Genomic DNA, 21382 nt, shown 5'->3' on the forward strand with positions numbered 1-21382 from the left:
CATATCCATATCCTTTAGAGGGATGTTATCCTCTTTGAAGTGTGGCAGCCATATGTCTAATTAATACACTTGAGCAGAGTTAGTAACCTTGTAGCCTGACAGAGCTAGAGAGGAGACAAGAGAGGTTGGTCAGCCTCAGCAGTTTTACTCAACATGTTGGAATCAACCGTGCAGCTTTTCTGGTATGTTAAGCAAAATACAGATATAAAAGAAAAGAAGTGCATTCAATTTGACACTTAAGCCCCACGCCAAAGTTTCAGCTTCAGTGCTTTTATGAAGGCAGTTTCCACATTTTTCCATGTCGGGCAAACCACTCTGAACCTGTCTCGTTTTCTGTCATAGTTTTCTCTCTTTCTGTCTTATTTGTCCCCCCACTGTCTCTCTTTCTCTCTGTCTCTCTATCTGCTGTCCCAGTTTCCAGATATTGATTCAGTGACTGTACATTAGATCAGATGCTTCCCCTCCACATGGCTGTGTAATCGATTTCCTGTCTAACAGGAAACTTCTCTCGGAACCTCTTTACTATCCCTGCATCCCCTTAAAGTGCTCCCCTCCCCACCTCCCTGGTCCCAGCGGATAAGTCCTGGGATTAATTTATTTCCAAGTACACCGCTGCACACATAACACACAAATGGTGTCATTTATGTATATAGTAGAGGCCTGTGCAATAATACACATACAGTACACCTGAAATTGGGTTATATTGATATTTCAGAGGTCTTTTACACTGACAAGAATAATCATTATTTTTAAATAAGAATTAGCACCCAACTCTCTGGTTCCCCTCTTTATTGTGAATTTTGGCTTCTTTTAGTTCATTGTTTGGGTTGTAGACAACTCCACTCTCGTCAGCCTCTTCTCCAGCACCAGCAAGCAGCTGTTCAGTGGAAAAGTTCTGATAAACCCGCTGATAAAACTGACAAATTGAAAACAGAGCTAAAAGGAGAGGGAATACTGGACTTAACATTGTAATTGGGTGGCCAGAAACATGACTCCAAATGAATGTTAATGTTGTTCCACCTCTGATGTAAATAGGTCACTGTTTGCTTATGTGTTAGTCATGTGATGATACTATACGTCAATATTGTGTTTTGAGTTTGTTCTGCTGCCCCCAGCTGGCCAAAAAAATCAATTAATGCTGCTTTAAAAACAATTTATTCCAAACTACTTCCAGCATCATTGTAAACTACTTTGGTACTGGTCTAAAGATTTCAGTTACTCCAGCACAACTGGAAAGATTTCCTCAATACAGTGCGGGACAAATCACTGTTATAGAACTAAATATCTCACTGCACACCAGATCCCTGGAAGTTATTAATTACTTCTGCATGAGATATGAGAATTTTTTTGAATGTTGTAATAGAGCTCATTAATTAAAAAAAAAATCCTCCACCAATATTTTGTTTGTTCTTTATTGTTTATTAATTTTAGTACATTTAAAATTTGTTTCTTAATATTTACTATATTCCTGCTAATATTCATAGTCCATGGTACATTGACGGTATGTGCTGCCATTGTATATAATGGTTTGCCCCTGTTTAATGTGTCTTTTGCGCTGTGTTTTTGTAATTGACTTAATTGATCTTGTACTTGTAAATATCTCTGAATTTGATGGTCATGCGACCGCATTGTGCTTATATATTTGATATTTTGGCAGCTTAACGAGCGAACCTGAGGATGCTGTGTGTGAAATGTGTCACTCGCTCCAAAAAACAGAATAACATCTACAGATCTGAGATTTGATCTTTTGCTTTGTTATTGGCTGTCAACAGTTAAATTTGGCTGAAACTAAAAATAGCACCATCTGACTGTTAGATTAGGCTCACGTGCTTTAAAAATGCCGCTAATCACACACTCACAATGAGTTATGATAACCAGGAAAAAATACTTCATTCAGATTTGTCAGATGAAACTGGAGAACATGATAATTATTTGCATCAGCAGGTTTCATTTCAGTTGTTTTTTGTTTTTGTGTCATCTCATGGAGAGTGATGACATGATCTCCACTCAAATGTGAGGCTGAAGGAGATCGTAGGTTGTTTTGGAGGTTGGGATCACTGCCTCTGCCAGAGTGCTGATCATTGTAAAGACGAACAACAAGAAGAAAAGGTTACTATGTGACTGTGAGATGTGTAATTTGGCAAGTTGTTCTCGTGAATGGAGAACAAAAGAGGACATTATGTGTAATTGAAAACAGGGGAATAGAAAGGGTAGAGCAGTAATGACATTTCTGTGAATTAATACCACGACAATACAAAGATAGTGTTCATACTATGGTGTCAACTCTGCTTTTGATGCTTTATGAATAACACAGTGTGAAATGAAAAGTCAAGCACAAAGAAATAAATGTGATTTATTGTAAACCTGACAGTAAGAAACAGATGAAAGCAACATGATAACATTGAAGATGTGTAATTTTTGGCAAGATGGTCTTATGAGATGGTGGGAAAATAAATAAAATAAAAAAACAGCATGTAGAAGGTGAGCCAGACCCAATGGGACTAAGCTGGGTTGTCATGGCAACCCTGTCTGGGCAGAACTAAAAAGAAAAAAAAAAGAGCGAAGGAGGGAGAGAAGAGAAAAGAGGACAGGTTCAATTTGTTTTCCTCATCAAACTGCTGTAAAAGCAGACTGTTTTCTCCCCAAACTAGAAGAAAAAAACCTCTTTGGTTTGAAAGAAAAAGGTCTTTTTGGCAGTGCTCCTTTGTGAGAGAGAGGACAGAGAAAACAGGCTGGTACATAACTTCTCACCCACTGACACTTTGGCTGCGTGACCACAGTTGGTTGAGGGCTGAAGAGAGGCTTTGAAGTTAGGCCCTCCACTGTGGAGTGGACTGTAATGAACACACGCATCACTGTTCAACTTAGTGTCTTTTTTACTGGCAGTGCTGAGTGTCAGATGCACTGCTGAAGGATGATCTGACACATAACATAAATAATCCATCGCTGAGAAGAAACGAGAACATGTACAAGAAACAAAATGTATGTGAATGTATACAACATACAACATCATCTACATATATGCAAACACACTAATTGTCTATGATAATGTGAGGAAAACTGTGTGGTAACTTGACCTTTCTCAATCTGGATTTTGTATTTGTGTTATTGTGGACTTGCAAAACATCAGCAGTCATGGATCAAGTATTCTCCTGAAGTCCACTTTAAGTACAGTACAAAAGTCCAAAGTTGTTCTTTCTTCTCCCATTTTAGCTTCTTGTGTGAAGTTTACACTACCACTGTATCAACCAGCTGTGATGGCTGAGGACAGCAAATAAGTAATCTTTTTTGTACTACTGTTTTTGTGTCAAATTTAGTGTTGATTTTTTTTTAGGTGAAATTTATTATTTAGATTTATGTGGAAGTATGCGGTTAATTTATCAAAATTTACCCACTTGAAATGTTTACGAGATCATCTTGTTGACTGTGTGTTCAGGCAAATGTGTAGCGAATTTGATGTGGCGTATATTGCATACCAAGTCAATGGAAAGACGCGATTAGACACAAATTTTTCTGTGGTGGTGCAAAGTGACGTGAAGAAGCATCCATACGGGTTGGAAATGTTCCAACTTGAGTAAAAAAAAATTACATGTATCCTAGGCTTTTTGAATCTGCTTCCAATGTGGAAGTACCATAAAGTGCAATGTCACAGTTGGCCACTAGATGCTCCAGTTGACTCCCATTCAAAAAGCATCAATTTCTCTCTGGAAATACTAAGTCAGTCATTTTTTCAACACGTCATTGTGGTCTCAATATCTAAATTCAGACCCTCTATTTTGAAGACTTCGTCATTGATTTGAAGACCTATAGTAGCTTTGATGTCTGTTGTATGGGTGTTGATTGACAGCTGTGATTGACAGTTGGCTCATCTGCTGCTCTCCCTGACTCCAGGACTCCCGCTGAGTCACACTCTTGTCGCACTATTGTTTAAAGTTTAAAGTTCTTTGACTACAATATCTGCCCTGTTAACACAATTTAGCTAAAGTAGCTAACATTAGCCAAAGTGTGAAGTCAGAGGTAGCGGGATGTGTTTCCAGAGCGTGAAAGGCAACACCCTGCACTACTTATTTGGAAGATCCTGGCTCCAAACGGAATAAATGGCGCCAAACATAAGCTGCAACTCTAGACTTCAAACTGGCTCTAATGCAAACCAATGGCAGTGTTTCCCCTAGGATTACTGCTTTGGGGCAGCAGGGGGTGGTACCCCCGGGGGAGGGGGGGGGGTTTATTAAAAACTCAAGACACTCATCAGCTATCATCAGTCATTTCTCCATTCTCTGTTAAAGAGTGGCAGAGATTGACACTAAAATGACAATTGCTGGCCCAGCTTAAAGGTCAGTCCACCTTAAGTGAGCCTGGTCAGGTTAGGTTAACGCATTGTTGCTAACTTTGGGGCTAACCCCCTTGGATAGACGAGTATTTTCTTGGTCTTGAGGAGCTGCAGCATTTATTAACTGACACACTGTAGCCTGTACTGTACATTTACTGTCAGACTGACAACTTACTGCTAAACTTTTCCTTTGCTCCGCTCGCATACATCTCACTTTTCTGTTGCTCGTTCTCTCTTCATTGTCACTTAACCACTCACTGCGCTACGCTATGTTCACACATATTACACCTTATTCCTTAACGGAGTTACGCTACTCTTGTACCTTTCACGTAGATTTTGTTTGAAGAATGAAGAGAGGGAGGATGACTCAAAACAATTCAACAATAACGCAGGGTGTTATTGTGCTCGCACAGTGTGTGAGTGAAAATTATTAGTAGCCCGTTGATATTAATGATCATGGGAAATTTTGCAGTGGCGCACCGCCGCTGTTGAATGAATAAGGGGAAACACTGAATGGGTGACATCACATCTTGCTATGTCCATCTTTATACAGTCCATGACACAAACACACAGGCACACTCCCAAAGAGATGGTCGGTGCATCTGGTGCTAGCTAGCTTCCAACTACTGACTGGCTGAGGTGAATAAACACAACGGTCCAGAAGTCAAATTTGCATGAATGATGTGAGGTGACAATTTGCTTTGCTTTCTGTCTGAACATACAGTCTGAACTATCTGAACACACTGCTCCTGCAACTCTTTCATACATATGAATAAGTATGTATTAAAGAATTAGTACCAAAATTCTCTCCTTGTGACAGTATTTCTGCATTAAGCTGTGATGGAGGGAGAGTAACAAAAGGGTGAATTTTGTTCTAAAAGACTGTGACTTTGGGGAAAGAAAACACTTGACTTGCTTACCTCCATAGACAGGAGGAATAATTAAAGTGACCACCAGTGCTTTCAATGTAGATATGGACATGTGGGTGGTGTTTTAAGACACAAATGACAAATATGAAACTGTACGCATTGTAGAAAATATTCACCTTATCAAATTTTCCCCATTAGGCTACATATGCAGAGACAGAACATACAGACTTGTACAAACAGGACTTAAAACGTAATGCATGCTAGCAGCCCCTACAGCTGGCAATGTTCATTATAGACTGCAAAACTAAAATTTGAAATAGAACCAACAGCATACTGATAATATTATTGTTCTTAGAGCCGTACCTGTAGCAACAATGAAAAGGTAAAGTTCGTTCTGAAGGTGGCAGTAGCGCACAGGTCAAAGCTGTGCTCAATTTCATTGCTATTTGCCCATTTGATTTTGATATATCTTGTGTACAATTAAACCTTTGGACTGATGGTGGCACTTGAGGACCATGACTACAGCAAACTCCATAGAAATCAGGGCAGAGTTGTCAGTATAGCTGCGTAGGGACCAAAGTGTTTGTGTCAAGCGGATATTTTGACTTGATGGTGGCGCTGGACAAAATGTCACAAAGTTACTAAAATTATTCTGACTCATCCTCTGGGTACCATGAATAGTTTTTAGCAAATTTCATTACAATCTGAACAGTAATTGTTGAGACTTCTTGCCACAGATCAAAGTATTGAGCAGACTAAATGAGCAACAGACTGACTAAATTGTATCCCCAACACATTCACACCTCCGTACACTTTTCACACTTATAAGAGACACACAATCATTTATGATTTCTGAACAGCATGTATCAACATTTTTATTTAAGAAACAAAAAAACATTATCATAGATGCAACGTTGCACACAAGTCAAAGCATTGAATCTGAGAAGGACAACACTGGTATCTTTCCACTGGCAGCAGTGGCGTCATGAAGCCAAATATAGCCGGTGTAATGCAATGGTAATTGATTTCACAACCAGCTGCCTTACATAAGCATGTCGGACTGAATAGATATGGTTAGAAAGAGAGGGATGAGGCGCGGTAGACTCAGGAGAGAGAGATGGGAGGATGAGATGAAACAGAAAGAGGAATGAGAACATCAGAATGGAAGTGACAGGAGTTTAGAAGAGAGAAATATGCTGGGGGGGGGGGGGGGGGTGGGAAGAAGGGATGAGACGCTGGAAGACAGAAAAGGAGGGTGTAGGGAAAGGAGTTTTAAAAAAACAACTGTCAAACAGTGGTGATAAATTTGAAAAACACAGAGACAAAAAAAGAAGTAGAGACGATGAGAGCTTGAATTATAACCTGGCTGTGCAGTCCTCAGTGGTGGAATGTAAATAAGTACATGGATTCAAGTACAGTACAGAGTTGTGGTACTGTGTATTTCCACTTCATGCCATTTTATACTCATATAATAAATGTTTCTGAGTTTGTTTGGGCTTGTGTATAGACTGTGTTTTGCGCTGATAGTCCATAAACAAAAAAGCCTTTGGGGGAGAAAACATTTTCAAAGCAATGTAAATTTACATAAAAATACAGTCTGATGTACACAGATAGTTCCAGAGGGAAAATTATAAAGCACTGGAAGCAGTTATGTAAGAGATCAAAAGAGGGAAAAAAAAGATTCATGGAGGTTTAAGGGACAGTTCACCCCAAAATAAACTGTAGTGTAGTGTAAACCTGTAGTGCTATTTATCCATCTAGATTGTTTTGGTGTGAGTTGCCGAGTTTTGGAGACATCGGACTATTTTCTTTCTACCAAACTACACCCGCTAACCATGAGTAGATGCGCGCTATCTTCTGCACAGAGATGGTTGGCGGGTCTAGTTTAGTTGCGGTATGGTTCCTACATGAAACTGCTCACAACAAGTCTGTGGATTATCTTGAGTAACCGGGTCATGACTTCAGGAAAGAGACTTTGCTGTTGGGTTTTTCAAAGGTATAGTTTTTGGCGCTTTGAGCACCACAAGCTGAGTGCCGTCTAGTTCCAGGCAGACAACACTACAGCCAAAATCTCCAAGACTCAGCAACTCACACCAAAATTATCTAAAAGGATAAATAGCACTACAGGTAAGAGGAAAAATATGTATTTTTGATTTTGGTGTGAACTGTCCCTTTAAATAAGGATAAGGAAGTAATCCTTGAGATCCCTTCTCTATTGTTTTTGCATTTTTGATGCTCTGTGCTCATTTCTGTGCTGTTTTGAACAGTGTGGGCGGTACTGTAATATTCATTTTCTTTGGATTATCTGTGGATGAAGTTTGAGTGTGGTGCTCTTTTGTTTGTCTGTTCAGCCATGGCAGCTGTGGTGTGGTTGGTTGTTTTGTATGTCTAAAATAAATAAATAATTGAAAAAGTCTTGATATTTACAAGCAAAAAATGTGGCCCAGGCTTCTTTTTTTTTGCAAGACTAAATGTTTTTTGTCCACCAAACTGGTTTTAAAGGATTCCAGACATGGTGTTTAGCACAGCAAATGTAAAACCCATCATCAGCTGTCACCAATGTTAGATTACCACAGAGTGATGTTACTCAGAAATACAGAACAGGAAAATGTATGACGGATATAAACATGTCACTGATTTATTATTTTCGGAGGGGACAAAGGATTAGTGAAGTGGATGTAAAGGTGATGACAGAGGAAAACAGCAGGCAGACAGCTAGTGAGGAGCAGGAGGAAGAGAGGTGTTGTTTGGTCTCTGCTCTCATGTTAATACTCCTCATGGTTCCATTCCAGTGGCTTCAGAAAGGTCACACTCACCCATTTATTAAACTGGTCATGATGGGAGGGAGAGAGAGAGAGAGGAAGGAGTACAATACAGAAAACCAAAATCGTTAGGTCTTTTTTTAAGGTTTGACTGACTTGTTTTTTAGGGCTCATAGATCAGCTGTTGACAGATTTTGTGATGTTTTATATCTTTAAATGTGACAGTTCCGAGTAGTTTCTTCCAGTCATTTTATCAGGATTGAAGTGTCTCTGAAACAGCACTAAAAAAAACCATATACCCAGTGGGAAAAAGGTGATGACATGTAGCACCAATCAGGATTTAACATCTGAATCATTATGTGATGACAGGTGTGTGGTTTCTTATGTTATCAGGCAACTGTCAATCAAATATAATCAAACCACAGCCACACAGTCCTGATGACACAGTTTAGCTGAGTTTATGAATATTAAACAAACTCTTTATAAATAATTACAAAGGATTTTCCCCCCGATCTTTTGATTGTTGAATATTTAGCCATAATTTTTTTAAAACTTAAAGAAAAATAATTGTGATTTGAAACCAAGTTTTACAGGATAATTCTGGTTTATTAAAAGTTTGATGGAACATTTAAAAAAATATATTTTTAGTCATCTATAGATAATAATATAACAATTTATACATCACGTTTGCTAAATGGCAACATTGCCAAAAAGACATTACACCAGGCAAGAAATACAGGTTGCTATTGCTTGACTAATTGGTTAATTGACTGATCCTTTCAGCACTACAGTAAGATAGTGTTGTTAAATCCAAAATCCATCTTACATTAAACTTTACAATACTATAGCTGATTTTATGACTTTGGATGTTTTATGAAGACTTGGATGCTTGAACCAGTTTTTCGGGGTGACTTGAGTCTATTTTAGAGCACCATTATGAAATGCAGCTCATTTGGACACACTGTGGCCGGCTCCATCTCTGCTCACAAAGTCACCTTGTGACTTGTTGCCAGTGGCACAGATTAGTTACATATTATATCTTTGACAGGTGGGGATTTACTTTAAAAAAATCAGTGCTGGAATGACGTGCTGTATAATTTCTTAGGGCGGATTTTCCCATGTTAGTATTGGCTCTGACACTCCAGGGTCACACACAAACACACACTTCATCAGCTGCTGGGAGTGACTGGAAGTGGCATCTGGGCTTTGTCTCTTTAAGGGTGTCGGATAAAAACACAGATTACGCTGAAGGACTCCCAGAGGGGGGCAGAGAAAATGGTGGAACAAGACAGAAAAGAGGAGGCAGAGAGGTGTGTTGTGTTTACTGTTGTTAACTACAATGATGGTGTTGCGAGCCCTTTAAGGGTTAGTTACTCAAACCAGTATAATAATATAAAATCATCCATGGAGATAGATTTGGTTGTATTTGTCAGGGTTTTGGGATAGTTGCCTTTTGTTGCCACCCTGATACAGTGGAGGTGAATGTAATGTTGTTTGTGCTGCTACAGGCAATTCAGTAACAGTGTCCCTGTTACTCTGGACGGGCCACAGACCTCACTGCTTTTGGCTGAAATCAAGAACCTACTGTTTCAAAAGTTACTTTGAATTTCAGGGCTTGGGTCAATTGGAGCTATTCTAGCAGGATAACAATAAATCACAGGTTATCTGTTGTGTACTGATTTTTATCTGTACACATCATCATCTTCCCATTTAATCAGAAAAAGTAGTCCCTGAAAGTGTTATTTAATGTAAGAAAAGAAAAAAGTCAATTTTGCCAGTCACTACCTCAGTAAGGTGATGTAGTGTCAATACAAGCTAAATTAGCCCTGGGCAAGCTAGTGTGTGCATGTGTGTGTGTGTGTGTGTGTGTGTGTGTGTGTGTGTGTGTGTGTGTGTAGTGATGTTTATGTTGTGTTCTTCACTGTTCCTGTGTTGGTGGACTGTCATCATTGAGTGGTGTTATTGTACTGACACTGTCAGACCCCACTATGTGTGTGTTGATATGTTGGCGTGTGTTTGTGTCCTTGTGTACAATTGTGTGTGTGTGTGTGTGTGTGTGTGTGTGTGTGTGTACGTGTGTGTGTGTCTGTGTCCTCAAACACAAAAGGCCGGTGTAATTAGACCTTAGTACAGCCTCAGTGTCCTTGTTATCTTTGGGGCAGTAGACTCTGCATTTCCAAGCTCCTCTTTTTACAGAGTGATCTCGGTCAGTAAGCATCTATGTCGACTCCAATTTAGAGTGCGTCTTTGTTATCTCACAAACTAGAAAAGAACATCACCTAACTATGTTTTTGCAGAATCTTGGGGGGCAAACAGATGATAGGTCCAGATTCCAAACTTTCTATTGCTTTTCTACATTCTGGATTTCATCTCTTAGGGATTAAGTATTTTTGTTAGTACAGTAGTAAACTGCTCATGTGATGTATTTTGCTAGTGGACAGAGAAAATACCATCTTATCTGCAGTAGTGCTTCATAAATGACATAAACTGTGCTTTTTTACTCACTTTACACATAACAAATTCTGGCACAATTAAAGATACTGTGTGGAGTTTTTGACCACTAGATATAGAGCAATATCATTTTATGCATTTTATGAATGAAGCGACTGATAGAAAGCAAACTTGGATGTAAACAATGTAATTAAATGCTCAAAAAATCATTTTTATTTAACGTGTGTTTTAGTTATCAGGGATACACAGAATGTGTTTTGGTGAGAAACACTGACTATGAAAAGAAAGTGTTCGTTCATAAGAAAACTCTACAGAGCACCTTTAATTTTAGGAAGGATCAACCTCCAGTTTGAATCTGAAGCATCACTGGTTCAGTACGTTTAGTTTTTTAGTGACTTTTCACTCAATTCTGGTGTGTACTGTAGCTGTGTGTGCGTGTGTGTTTTTTAACCAGTACATCTTCCAAGAAATCAGGGCAGGTTTGCAGCAAAAGTAATTCCCATCTTGATTTCATCTCCTCCGTTTCAAATCAGTTCCTCATCTGCCAGCTCTTTAGATTATTCCAGTTCAGTAGTTTAATCCGCCAACTGATTCCTTCTGTAATTTCACAATGTGGATTTGTGAAATTACTCCATGAAGGACATCACTCATTCCATTCTATCGAAACTGAACTGCCATCCTCATGTAACACACTGGGAGCGATGCAAATGCAGATGAATCGTATTTTTTAAGGTCAAACACAGACATCCTGCATGATGAAATTATAATGTAACCTTAGATATGTGTGTGTGTGTGTGTGTGTGTATGTGTGTGTGTGTGTGTGTGTGTGTGTGTTTGTGCTTGTTGCCATGGGAATTGCAGGTTGCTGTCCAGGATGGCGGGGATGAAGGAGCAGCAGTTCACAGAGGAGAAGCCCCTGCTGCCGGAGCAGAGAGGACTGGACTCAGACTTGGTCAGTCGGTTGGCTTTATTTACTGTGTGTGTCCTGTCTGGGTGTCCATATGCTGATCAGAGTGTGTACGATGAACCACTCTGAAACTCTTGCCGTATTAAGAAAGAGATGTTTGCACTCATTAACTGTGATGGCTCATAATTAGACAATGTGCTTGTTTACTAGCGGAGGAGGAAATTAATGAACTCCATCCAACCGTGACTCTTTGATAACAACACTATGAAAAGATGAAAGCTCATTTAAGCTGAGAGAGAGTGGTAGAGGACAAAGAGAAAGGCAAAAACAGGCAGAAAGGAGGCAGTGGGCGGTTACATAAAGGCCACTTATTCCAGTCCACTTGTCTATTACCTAAGCAACAGGTTGGGGCTGAATCAGGGGCTCTTGAACGTTTCAGAGCCACTCACCGATGGAAGCGGCGGAGATGCCCGATCAACTTGATGGAAAAGCGACTTGAACAAGCAAGATTTATGCCTGAAAAAGACAAATTTTGTCCTTAAACTTGTCAAACAGCTATTTCTTAGTGAAGCAAGTTGGTTATCATTCCTGCAAGCTGTGTGAAGGGAGTGGAGGAAAGAAGATAAAGGGTGCTTGATCCAATATAGCAGAACAGTCGAGCTCAAAGAGAAATGAATGGGAGTCCATTATGAGAAGCAAATGCTGTTTTTATCAATCAGGAAAGCAAACAGGCAACCAAATCATTACTGCCCAGAATAGCATGAAAACAACATATTGAGCTAACCATAAACAAGCATGGAGTATTCTTCTGCTGCTGACAAGCCTCTTATTTCTGCTGGAGGAATCTGTGTCAAGCGTGAATGAAGCCACTGACTAAAGACATTAGCCATGACTCACTTGGCTGGTGTGTCAGAAATGAAACAGGAGATACAGTAGGTCAGGGTTTTGTGACTCAGTAGCTTATTAGAAGTAGCCTAATATGTTGTGCGTCAATAAGAATGACTAATCCTGCTATTGATCCGCTCATCCAGCGAAAAGTCGTTCAACCCGCTCATTACGTACTGCTGCTCGTAAATAATCGAGGCCATCGACTGCCTAATCGATCCAGTTACATGTTTGCGTGACTCAACAGGCCACTCGTTTTATTTTTCTGTCGAAGACAAGTGCAGCTCAGATGCACTTGCAGTTTTATCTCCTGCCTCTCTCTTCCTCCAGCTCGTTTTAGTTCTGTTGCTGTGGTGTTGTGCAACAGTGTGTTAGTGACCTTTAAGTGCAGTTACTGAGTGATTACCTCTTGGCACAAAACACTGGTAACACAATGGTCTGACTCACTGCAAGTGATGTTGGACTAACGCTGCATTCAATCCGTACACCTTACAGAGATGTTTTACAACTCAGAGGTTTTCATATTTGTATTTGTTGAAACCTTTTTGAAGCTGTCAAGAAGTCAAGGGACGTTTTCACACTTGCTGTAGCACTCATAAACCAATAGCTGCCTTTGGACTTTGCCTTGTCCAAACAGGCACATCATAATCATTCAGTTAGGTAATTTTATTTGCAGTAGATATATAATTCCTGACACTGCTGCAGATTTTTCGCTCGAAAATGTAAAAATTAAGACATATTAACAGACCTTACTGTATGTTTCAAAGTAAACAGGGGCTGTAGCTCCACTGAGGACACTGAGGTCATGTCCTAAGGACATTAACTTACCATGGTCGATATTTAAAGGCTGTTTCCATTACTTTAAAACTCAATATATTTAAAGTTGACGTATTTAATGCAGCAGTTCGACATTTTCGAAAATGCTTTCTTGCAGATGAGAAGATTTATACCAATCTCATACCTGTACGGACTCATAGCCTCAGTCTTTCTAGGGTCTTGGTTACGGCCCTGAAAGTAGCATACCAGCTACAGCATTTTCTACTTGGAAAGTGATTCTCCTGTGACATGAATGCAGCATATTTCTGGTGTAGAGCTGCAGGGGGCAGACTGATCCGAGTGGTTTTCCTCTATATCTCCACCCACAACCTGTTCCTCTCTTCCAATTAAAGGAAAGTGTCAGCTTGACCTTTGTGCTAATGTTGGAGTGAAATGAAGCAAAGAGAGGACAGAGGTCCTGTGACATTTAAAGGCTAAGAAATAGAGGAGCATTTCTAGGTCCTCCATAAACACTGCATCAGAAAATGAATGATCTGTATGTTTACTGTATGTTGCTGCTGTGTAGCTACTGGTCTTCACCCAGTAACCACCTTGTTGTGCTTGTTGTTTCACAACACAGCAGGATAAAGGACAGGAGGCGTCAGGGGGGCCGGCCAGCCCTGCCAGCCCTGCCAGCCCTGCCCCTCTTAACAACCCCCCTCCCCCCAGCCGCCCCACTCACCGCTGGCATGTCATCGCACGGCACTGGCTCCGCCAGACCCGCCGTCGGACCAGCGGGGTCCTCCCGGTAACTACCAGAACAACCAGAAACACCAGAAACATGAGACCGCCGGAGCACTCATCTAAATACTTTTCTAGACACTTGACATTTTATTTAAAAAAAGAACTAAATCATGCAGCAAATATCAAAAGAAGCATATCAGGCAGTTTATAAAATCCCATGAAATGTGACGAGCATTTTCTCTGAGCTCTTGTGCAGAATGTGTGTTTAGTTGTTTCTACCGCAACATGGCTGCTGGTAGCCCCTTGTAACTGCTGATAGAAAACACCCATTTTCTACAGTCATAAAAGAGAAAAACATTACTGTTCCACTGTGAGTTTTAGTGGTGGAAGAAGTAGTCAAGGAGAAGTAATCATTTACTTAAGTAAAAACAGCAATACACTTAATAAATAAATAATTACAAGTAAAAGTCCTACATTCAAAATATTATTTAAGTAAAAGTGCAGAATTATCAGTAAAATGTACTTAAAGTATCAGTAGTACTCATTATGCAGCAGAATAACCCCTGTCTGTGTTACATTATCATATATTCTATTAAAAAAATCTGAAACATTAAGGTGTAAGCAACATTTTAATGTTGTGGTACATCATTGTGAAGCTACAGCAGTTGGGTAGATTGAGCTATAATAGAGCATCATATTTTATAAAACGATCATATGTTTTGTGTGTAAAACTTTGATCTGTAAAGTAATGTTGAGGAGTAAAAAGTACAATATTGCCTTGTATGTGGTAAAGTTAAAGTATAGCATAAATGTGGCATGAAATGGAAATTCTCAAGTAAAATACAAATAACTTAAAATTGAACTTAAGTACAATAAAGTATTTGACCACTGGTGACTCTCTCACAATACATCCAGTGATAAAACACCAGTTTATTATTTTAGCTTGCAGATCCCTCATGTGTGTTGTTGAACCACACTGACCACATACAGTAATATAATACAGTAATATAATAACAATTGGTCGGTGGCGACCAATATTAGCAGAATTTGAGTTAAATACAGAAACACAAAACACAAAGGGTCATCCACTATACATCTGATACCACCTCTGCTAAGCTTGATTATAGTATTGTAGCCTTTTGATGCACTGGTTTCAAAACTTTCAAAACAAAAGTTTTTTCCCCTCTGAGACGTCTCCACTCATGACGTCTCTAGGATCAGACTTAATCAAGGCAGTCCTCTGATCCTCCTGGACCTGATGAATTAAATTTACTGCTGCTGTAATTCTGCTTTTCAGCAGAAATTCTTTTTTAACAGCCCCAAATCTAGGCCAGAATCTACATTCAGGAAACCAACCTCCAGACACAGAGACTCAGAGATTAGAAATCAGAGGCGGAAGAAACAAACACCTTACATTACATCACAACAGTGCTGCAGCCTAGTCCAACACATCTTCACAGCAGCCTATGCAGCTATACACATCCTGTAGGGATCACATCACTTTTAAGTAAGTAAATTTCTATTGATTTCTGTGGAGAATTTCTTCCTCACACCCTCTAAATGCTAAGAACTTCACTAAAATAAAACACATTTTGCCAAAGACTGACAAACGTTTCATTCAGACCATACACACTCTCTAGCTCTACAATCTCCCTTCTCACTGAGCTGAGCTGCTGGACATCCTCTGAGCACTGTACCACTGGTTGGGAGTGATAAGAAAGAGAAGAGTGCCGCCTGCTGGTCCGACCACCGTACTGTTACCACTAATATTTTCCCTTTGACAACAAAGAGCCATTTGCATGAAATCCACAGGGACTGGAGTTGCCCTTTCAGTTGCACATCTCAGTTGAGAGGAGACATCAATCTATTGGATTTCTTCCCCTTCACATCTCCTGCTGCTCTGGCGATGATACAGTAGCCTATTGCAAAACTTTACAGCTCATTTAATGTTATTTGAAGTTGTCATATTCCTCTATATGGCAGCTTGAGGTCCTGGTGTTTTAGTGATGTCTTTCTCTCTCTAGGTGTGTCCCTGATCTAACCTTGTTCCCTCCAGTCTTCTTTACTGCTAATAACACACACAAAAATGACTTTCTTATCTCTTTTCCCCTTGCATTAACCCACCACTGTTCCTTTAGACTTTGTATTTACTGTATATATCCATCTTTAATCCTGTCATGTTTTCTTTCAGAAATCTCTTCAGAAATTCCCGTGTGAACTTGTAAACTAAGACCTTACACTTGCATGTGTAACAAAGAAGCATCTTTCTGACACTTATAACTGGTGTCTAACCACATGTGCATGTCCTTAATTTTCTTCGTCCAGATCTCCAGATGTTCTTGCTCTGCTTTAAAGCTTTTATAGAGGCAGCAGAGCAGGAATAAGCTCTTAAAATGACATGTGCTGAAGTAACACAGGTTAGAATGCACTTGTGCTGAAAAATAACAAAACCAGTAATAAAAATGAAGCAAATGTTGCTGTTAGGCATGTGTTATTTTCCAGCACACCAGTATGCATTTAAAAAACAACTGTTTTATTTCAATACATCTCTTCTTAAAGGAAAGGTCACGACCAGATTCCCCTAAAAACCCACCTGAAAAGTGAGCATCTCCACTGTACGATACAATTTTCTTCTACATGAAAATGTATCCAAATGCTATTTTCTCTGACATTAAATTCTAAGTGTTCAGAAACTGTAACACTTTGGCTGACGCTGGTGCAGCTGTCACATCTACTGAAGCCAGCTTGTCATCAATCAGTGTCTCTGAAATTTTCAGTCTATTCTGGCAGTCAAGGAGTCAGACTGGCTAGCAGGGATTCTGACCCGCTTTGCCGCTGTGGTCAGATGATGAAAATGTTATTTTTATGCCCCAATCATATGGCCCAGCTCATCTTTGTTCACAGATGTGGATGACTGTTGAGGTAACTTGCTTTAGGGGGGAATCTGGTTGCTATGCTCTCTCTCATCCTGTATTAAAACACCATCTTCCCTCACTTTTTACTGCTGAGTTCTTCCCACTTTCCCACATGCACTTCAGTAAATTATCTATACTCTCTTTTTACAATGTGATACACTGGAGTAGCAGGTGTTTTGCACACAGTATGTATGCATACACTACAATTTTACTACTAAATTCTTGGATTTTTTTGCTTATAAAGCAGCAATGATTGCAAAATATAGTGTACACATCCTGAGATAAAACTATCCCTCCAGCTCATCTCTGGTTTAAACATGACCGTGCGCTGCTAAGGTGCTTCTGGGAAACTGGTTTTTCTGTCTGTGGTTTGGACCTACAGTGCACAGCTTGTGCAGCTCTTCTGTGAGTCTAGTGGCCTTCATCTCCAACAGTGGATTCACCCTTTAATATGGAGGAATATGTGTGTGTGTGCCACTTTATCTACTTCCAATTTTAATTTAATTTTTTCCCCCTCTATCTCTGTCTCTGTCTCTCTCTGCAGGAGAGCTGTGAGCAGCTGATGCCAGCAGGGGATTGGAAGGTATGATCTGATGTGTGTGCTGCTGTTGTTATGTTGAGATTGAGCCTGCCTCCCTCTCTCCTCTTTGTTAGCTTTCTCTTCTTATCACTGCACCTTGTCTTTTGTGTTCTTGCCATCTATCTTCCCTCATTTTCTTGTTTGTCATCTCCTCTCACTTGCTCACTTGGGTAAACAGTAATGCCTGAGTCAACAGAGAAAAGACAGAGAACGGTGGAAGATGAATATATGTAATTTCATAAGGCTAAACATATAACAGGGATTATACAGTCACAATTATTTTAAGATGGAAGGGCTGTATCAGCTATGACTCCAATATACTGCTAAAAAAGATTATTCAGTACAAAATGACAACAGTGGTGGAGTTATTAATGCAGAAATACGGTCCAGTGTTTAAATCCACTGCCCAGTTAAAGTCTTTCTGTGTTTAGTTTGCATATTCTCTCTGTGTCTATGTTCAAAGACTTGCATGTTATGTCAACTGGCAACTATAACTTGCTCTGCGGTGTGATTGTGAATGTTTATATATTAGCCCTGTGATAAACCTGCTTACTTAAATTGCTGAGTTTTCCTCCGACAGTAGGAAACAGTTAAAGACTGATGATATTTAATTACATTTTAATCAATAAAATATTAAAATATATTTTCCAATCAATTGTAAGTACAGGTGACTGTAGGCCAAACTACATAGTTAAAACTAGCATGTTTGTGTTGGTGCCTCGTCAGTCATTTAAAATGTAAATTAGCTTATCAAACAGACTTTTCCAATTCACCCTGTTCTTCTGATGAATTTGGCGTCATGTTTCACAAAGCAGAACTCTGATTTAATTAAATCACATGTTCATAATGTCTACATCTTACTTTAGTTTGTTTAACTTAGCTGTTTAAGGTAAATATCAGCCAAAATGAAAAGTCTTTCTTTAGGAGACGTACAAAGTCATACGTTATGATTTAGGAGGAGTATCTGTGTAACAGGGAACACAGATCTGTTGAATAGAGCAATATGTTAACAGAGTCTGGATTGTAGTAAAGCCAGAGTGTGTATTCTTGGAGCAATGGGTGTTTGTTTTTGGGAAAATGGACTGTCAGACTAATGAGTAGTCCCCACTTTAACATGCTAATGTTAAGAGTTAACATTAGCATGTTAACAGTGCTAATATATGTGAACACGCTAACTTTAATAGTGTGTATAATAGCTGAGCCTGACAATCACAGCCCAAAATGTCATAAAATTGGTACTGTATAAAATGTTAGATTAATTAAAATTAAATGTTAAATACTGTTGTATTATGAGTGCATTAATTCGATCTTTAATCAGTTTTAAACTCCACTCAGCTAATCAGAGCACCTGAACTCTCCAATTACTCAACTTGCATGAAGCATTACACCGTCAGTTTGAGAAGTCCTCTGGGTTTTTTCTGTAAGAAGTCGTGCTTCACACACGTAACAACTCTGCTGCTTTATTCTAGTCAGACATGTGCTGAGTGTCAGACAGCAGTGATGCAACGTTTCTCATGGAACACTTCTCTTTCACACTTAAACCTGACACTTCAAAAAACTGTGCTGCATTTGAAGAACAGTGCTGTATCTGCTTGCTGGCTGCCTCTATCTTATTTACAGAATGATTTCTTGAAGTAATTAGACAGTCATGTGTGTTCAGCTAAACTGTAAAAGTTTCAGATAATGAAAATCTCTTATTCTCTATTTTGAAGAAGAAGAGATGTAGTCCAAGCGCTGAATATTTCAAGGCTCTTATTCAATGAGGCAACATTTTATCTCTGTTTTCTACTGAAAGAGCTCTCAGACACCTTAGACTGGTGACCTCATCATGTGGTTATTTATAAAACCTTGACAGACAAATGATCTTATTCTGCAGAAGATCACTCACTCTCTGGAAGCACACGGCTCAGGGGAGCTCACGAGTTATTAAACAACTTTAGCAGAATGTGTCATCAGGAAAAGCTGTGAGGAATTTAAAGTCAACATCTTTTCAATCCAGATCAAGGGGAGATGCTATAAATAGTGTGCCAGGTTTGAAAACTGTAAATCTGCCAAAGTACTCTTCACATTCATTAAAAAAGAACTATTTTCTTTTAAATGATGAAATTATATGAACTTACATTTTTCCATATGCAGTTGGAGGATTATGTGCGTATATTTGTATATTAATGAGGGAAATTTAATTTCCTTAAAACGATTATAGCATTTTAATGCTTAATCAAATAGTTTACTTTAAAACCTCCCATGGTTATATGGAGACAATTTCTGCAATAAATTGTTTAATTACACTCCTCATTAATGTTATGGAGGCACACAATGGCAGGTGATGTGTTATGTTATCTGAACATGATTAGCGTTCCACAGTCCTGACTACAGAAACATCGCATACTGTCAAACACACTTGTGCATACAGCATTAGTGACTTTATTAAATGATTGAATGCAGGATACAACGTGATAATCAGTGAGTTTTAGAGATGTCATAGAAGTGTTTTTGAACATTAGACAAAGTCAAACCAGCTGTTTTCCCCCACTAGCTCCATATCTAGCGCACAGACATGAGAGTGGTATCAATCTACTCAGCTAACTCTCAGCAAGGAAGTAAACAAGCGAGTATGATGTTTTACTCTTCTATTAACAATAGAGCTTTATAGATGACGTCATGAGGTGATTATTAGTCATGAAGATGCTTTGATAGACTGGGTTTAAGTGATGATGGGGCAGCATGTACAGGCATAAAAATGAACTGAACCATAGTTGCACAGTTTGGAAAAGACAGACAGACTTCTACACAAAAAAATGGTTAGGTGTTAAATATGAATGATAATCTAATGTCAAGCTAAAGTATTTGTATGCATCAACGACACCAATTTAAAGTTTATAATGACATAGTCATGGGCACAGCTGTTGTAGATGCAAATACACTAAGCTCAATCTTATCTGCATGTAAAGCAAGTCTAGCAGGCCAGAAGATATCGTTAGTTCCTTCAAATTCTAAGCACAACATATCATATTTACATAAAGATCTGCGAAAATGGGAGAAACCAGTGGCGTGTGTGTGTGTTTGCATGCATGTGTGTGTGGTTGGGGGAGGGGTGCTTATGCATTATGGCACTGCATATACAATAGTTAACCGGAGAGGAAATGTAGCATTGGAGAGAGTACTAAAATACATAACTGCCTGAATGGAAGATAAAAGAGAAGAAAACCCAGCTAATGTTTTGATGCAGAAGTACAGTATACACTGTAATTAAATCTTAAAAACTCTGCAGGTGTAATAAAATAAAATGGACAATGTCAGTCGTTGTCTACACTTCTACCTATACCATTTTGGTCTTGAATATCCTTCTGATATCTGTTCAAGGCAGCTTCCATGTTCCATGTTATCATAATTCCCTCCTGCCTGTCAATGTCTGTCAGATGCTTGCCGGCAGAGATTGTATGTTTAAAGTAGACAGTGTCAAGCTGAATCAGCAGGGAGAGAGTTAATCTCTGTGGAGGAGAGGGGGGACAAAGTCAGAAAGAGAGAGAGAGAGAGGAAGAGAAAGCAAAGAGTGGCGTTTCAAGTTGAGTCAGCACGCCAAGCGATCTGTCAACAGGAAAGGGGGGATGATGGAGAGAGAAAAGAGGGGATAGAGGGAGAGGAAAGGGGGAGAGATGGGGTTGAAGAGGCATGAAAAAGAGCCGAGCTGCTGAATGACACCAGGGAGTGAAGCAGAGAGGGAGAAAGGACCACTATATGTGTGTAAGTGAGAGTGCGTGTGCACTGTAGTCAGCATGATAGTCGCAGTGACACCATCAGAGTCATGTGAATACGCACGTATGCTTCTCACCCTTCACCAAACCTCAATATGATATTTTGTTTCAACAGAGGAGGGTCGTTTAAAGTCTTTTTTTTTTTTTTTTGGCACAAATCACATCTAACAAACCTAAATCCTCTCAGATGGGACACTTAATACTGGGCACAGTATTATATCAACCATTGCTGGTGCCTGATTGAGTTTATGTCTTGCTTAAGAAATATTGTAGTTTATTAAATTTTCACCTGATGAAAGCATAGAGAAACCATTTTCCAGACTATAATCCACTTGTCAAAAAGGTGTTGTTGCGCTCAACATACAGATGTTGTGCTAAGGGAAAATGATCATGCATTAATTAAGAAAGAACAATCTGTCTGTGTGTAA

At 39.3% G+C, this 21382-nt stretch overlaps 1 protein-coding gene across 7 annotated transcripts in view; it reads left to right on the forward strand.

The window, feature by feature from the left end:
- Window positions 1-21382, forward strand: part of ndrg4 (NDRG family member 4) — a 57135-nt gene that overhangs the window by 14763 nt on the left and 20990 nt on the right. For 3 of the 7 annotated variants that reach the window (XM_067588954.1, XM_067588956.1, XM_067588957.1), the window contains 3 exons: window positions 11274-11364; window positions 13601-13768; window positions 17164-17202. In XM_067588954.1, the coding sequence (XP_067445055.1) occupies window positions 11274-11364; window positions 13601-13768; window positions 17164-17202 (298 nt within the window). The remainder of the gene's footprint in view (window positions 1-11273; window positions 11365-13600; window positions 13769-17163; window positions 17203-21382) is intronic. The other 4 variants (XM_067588955.1, XM_067588958.1, XM_067588960.1 and 1 more) reach the window with 2 other exon arrangements.

This window comes from Thunnus thynnus, chromosome 5 (assembly GCF_963924715.1).
Source record: "Thunnus thynnus chromosome 5, fThuThy2.1, whole genome shotgun sequence".
NCBI lineage: Eukaryota > Metazoa > Chordata > Actinopteri > Scombriformes > Scombridae > Thunnus > Thunnus thynnus.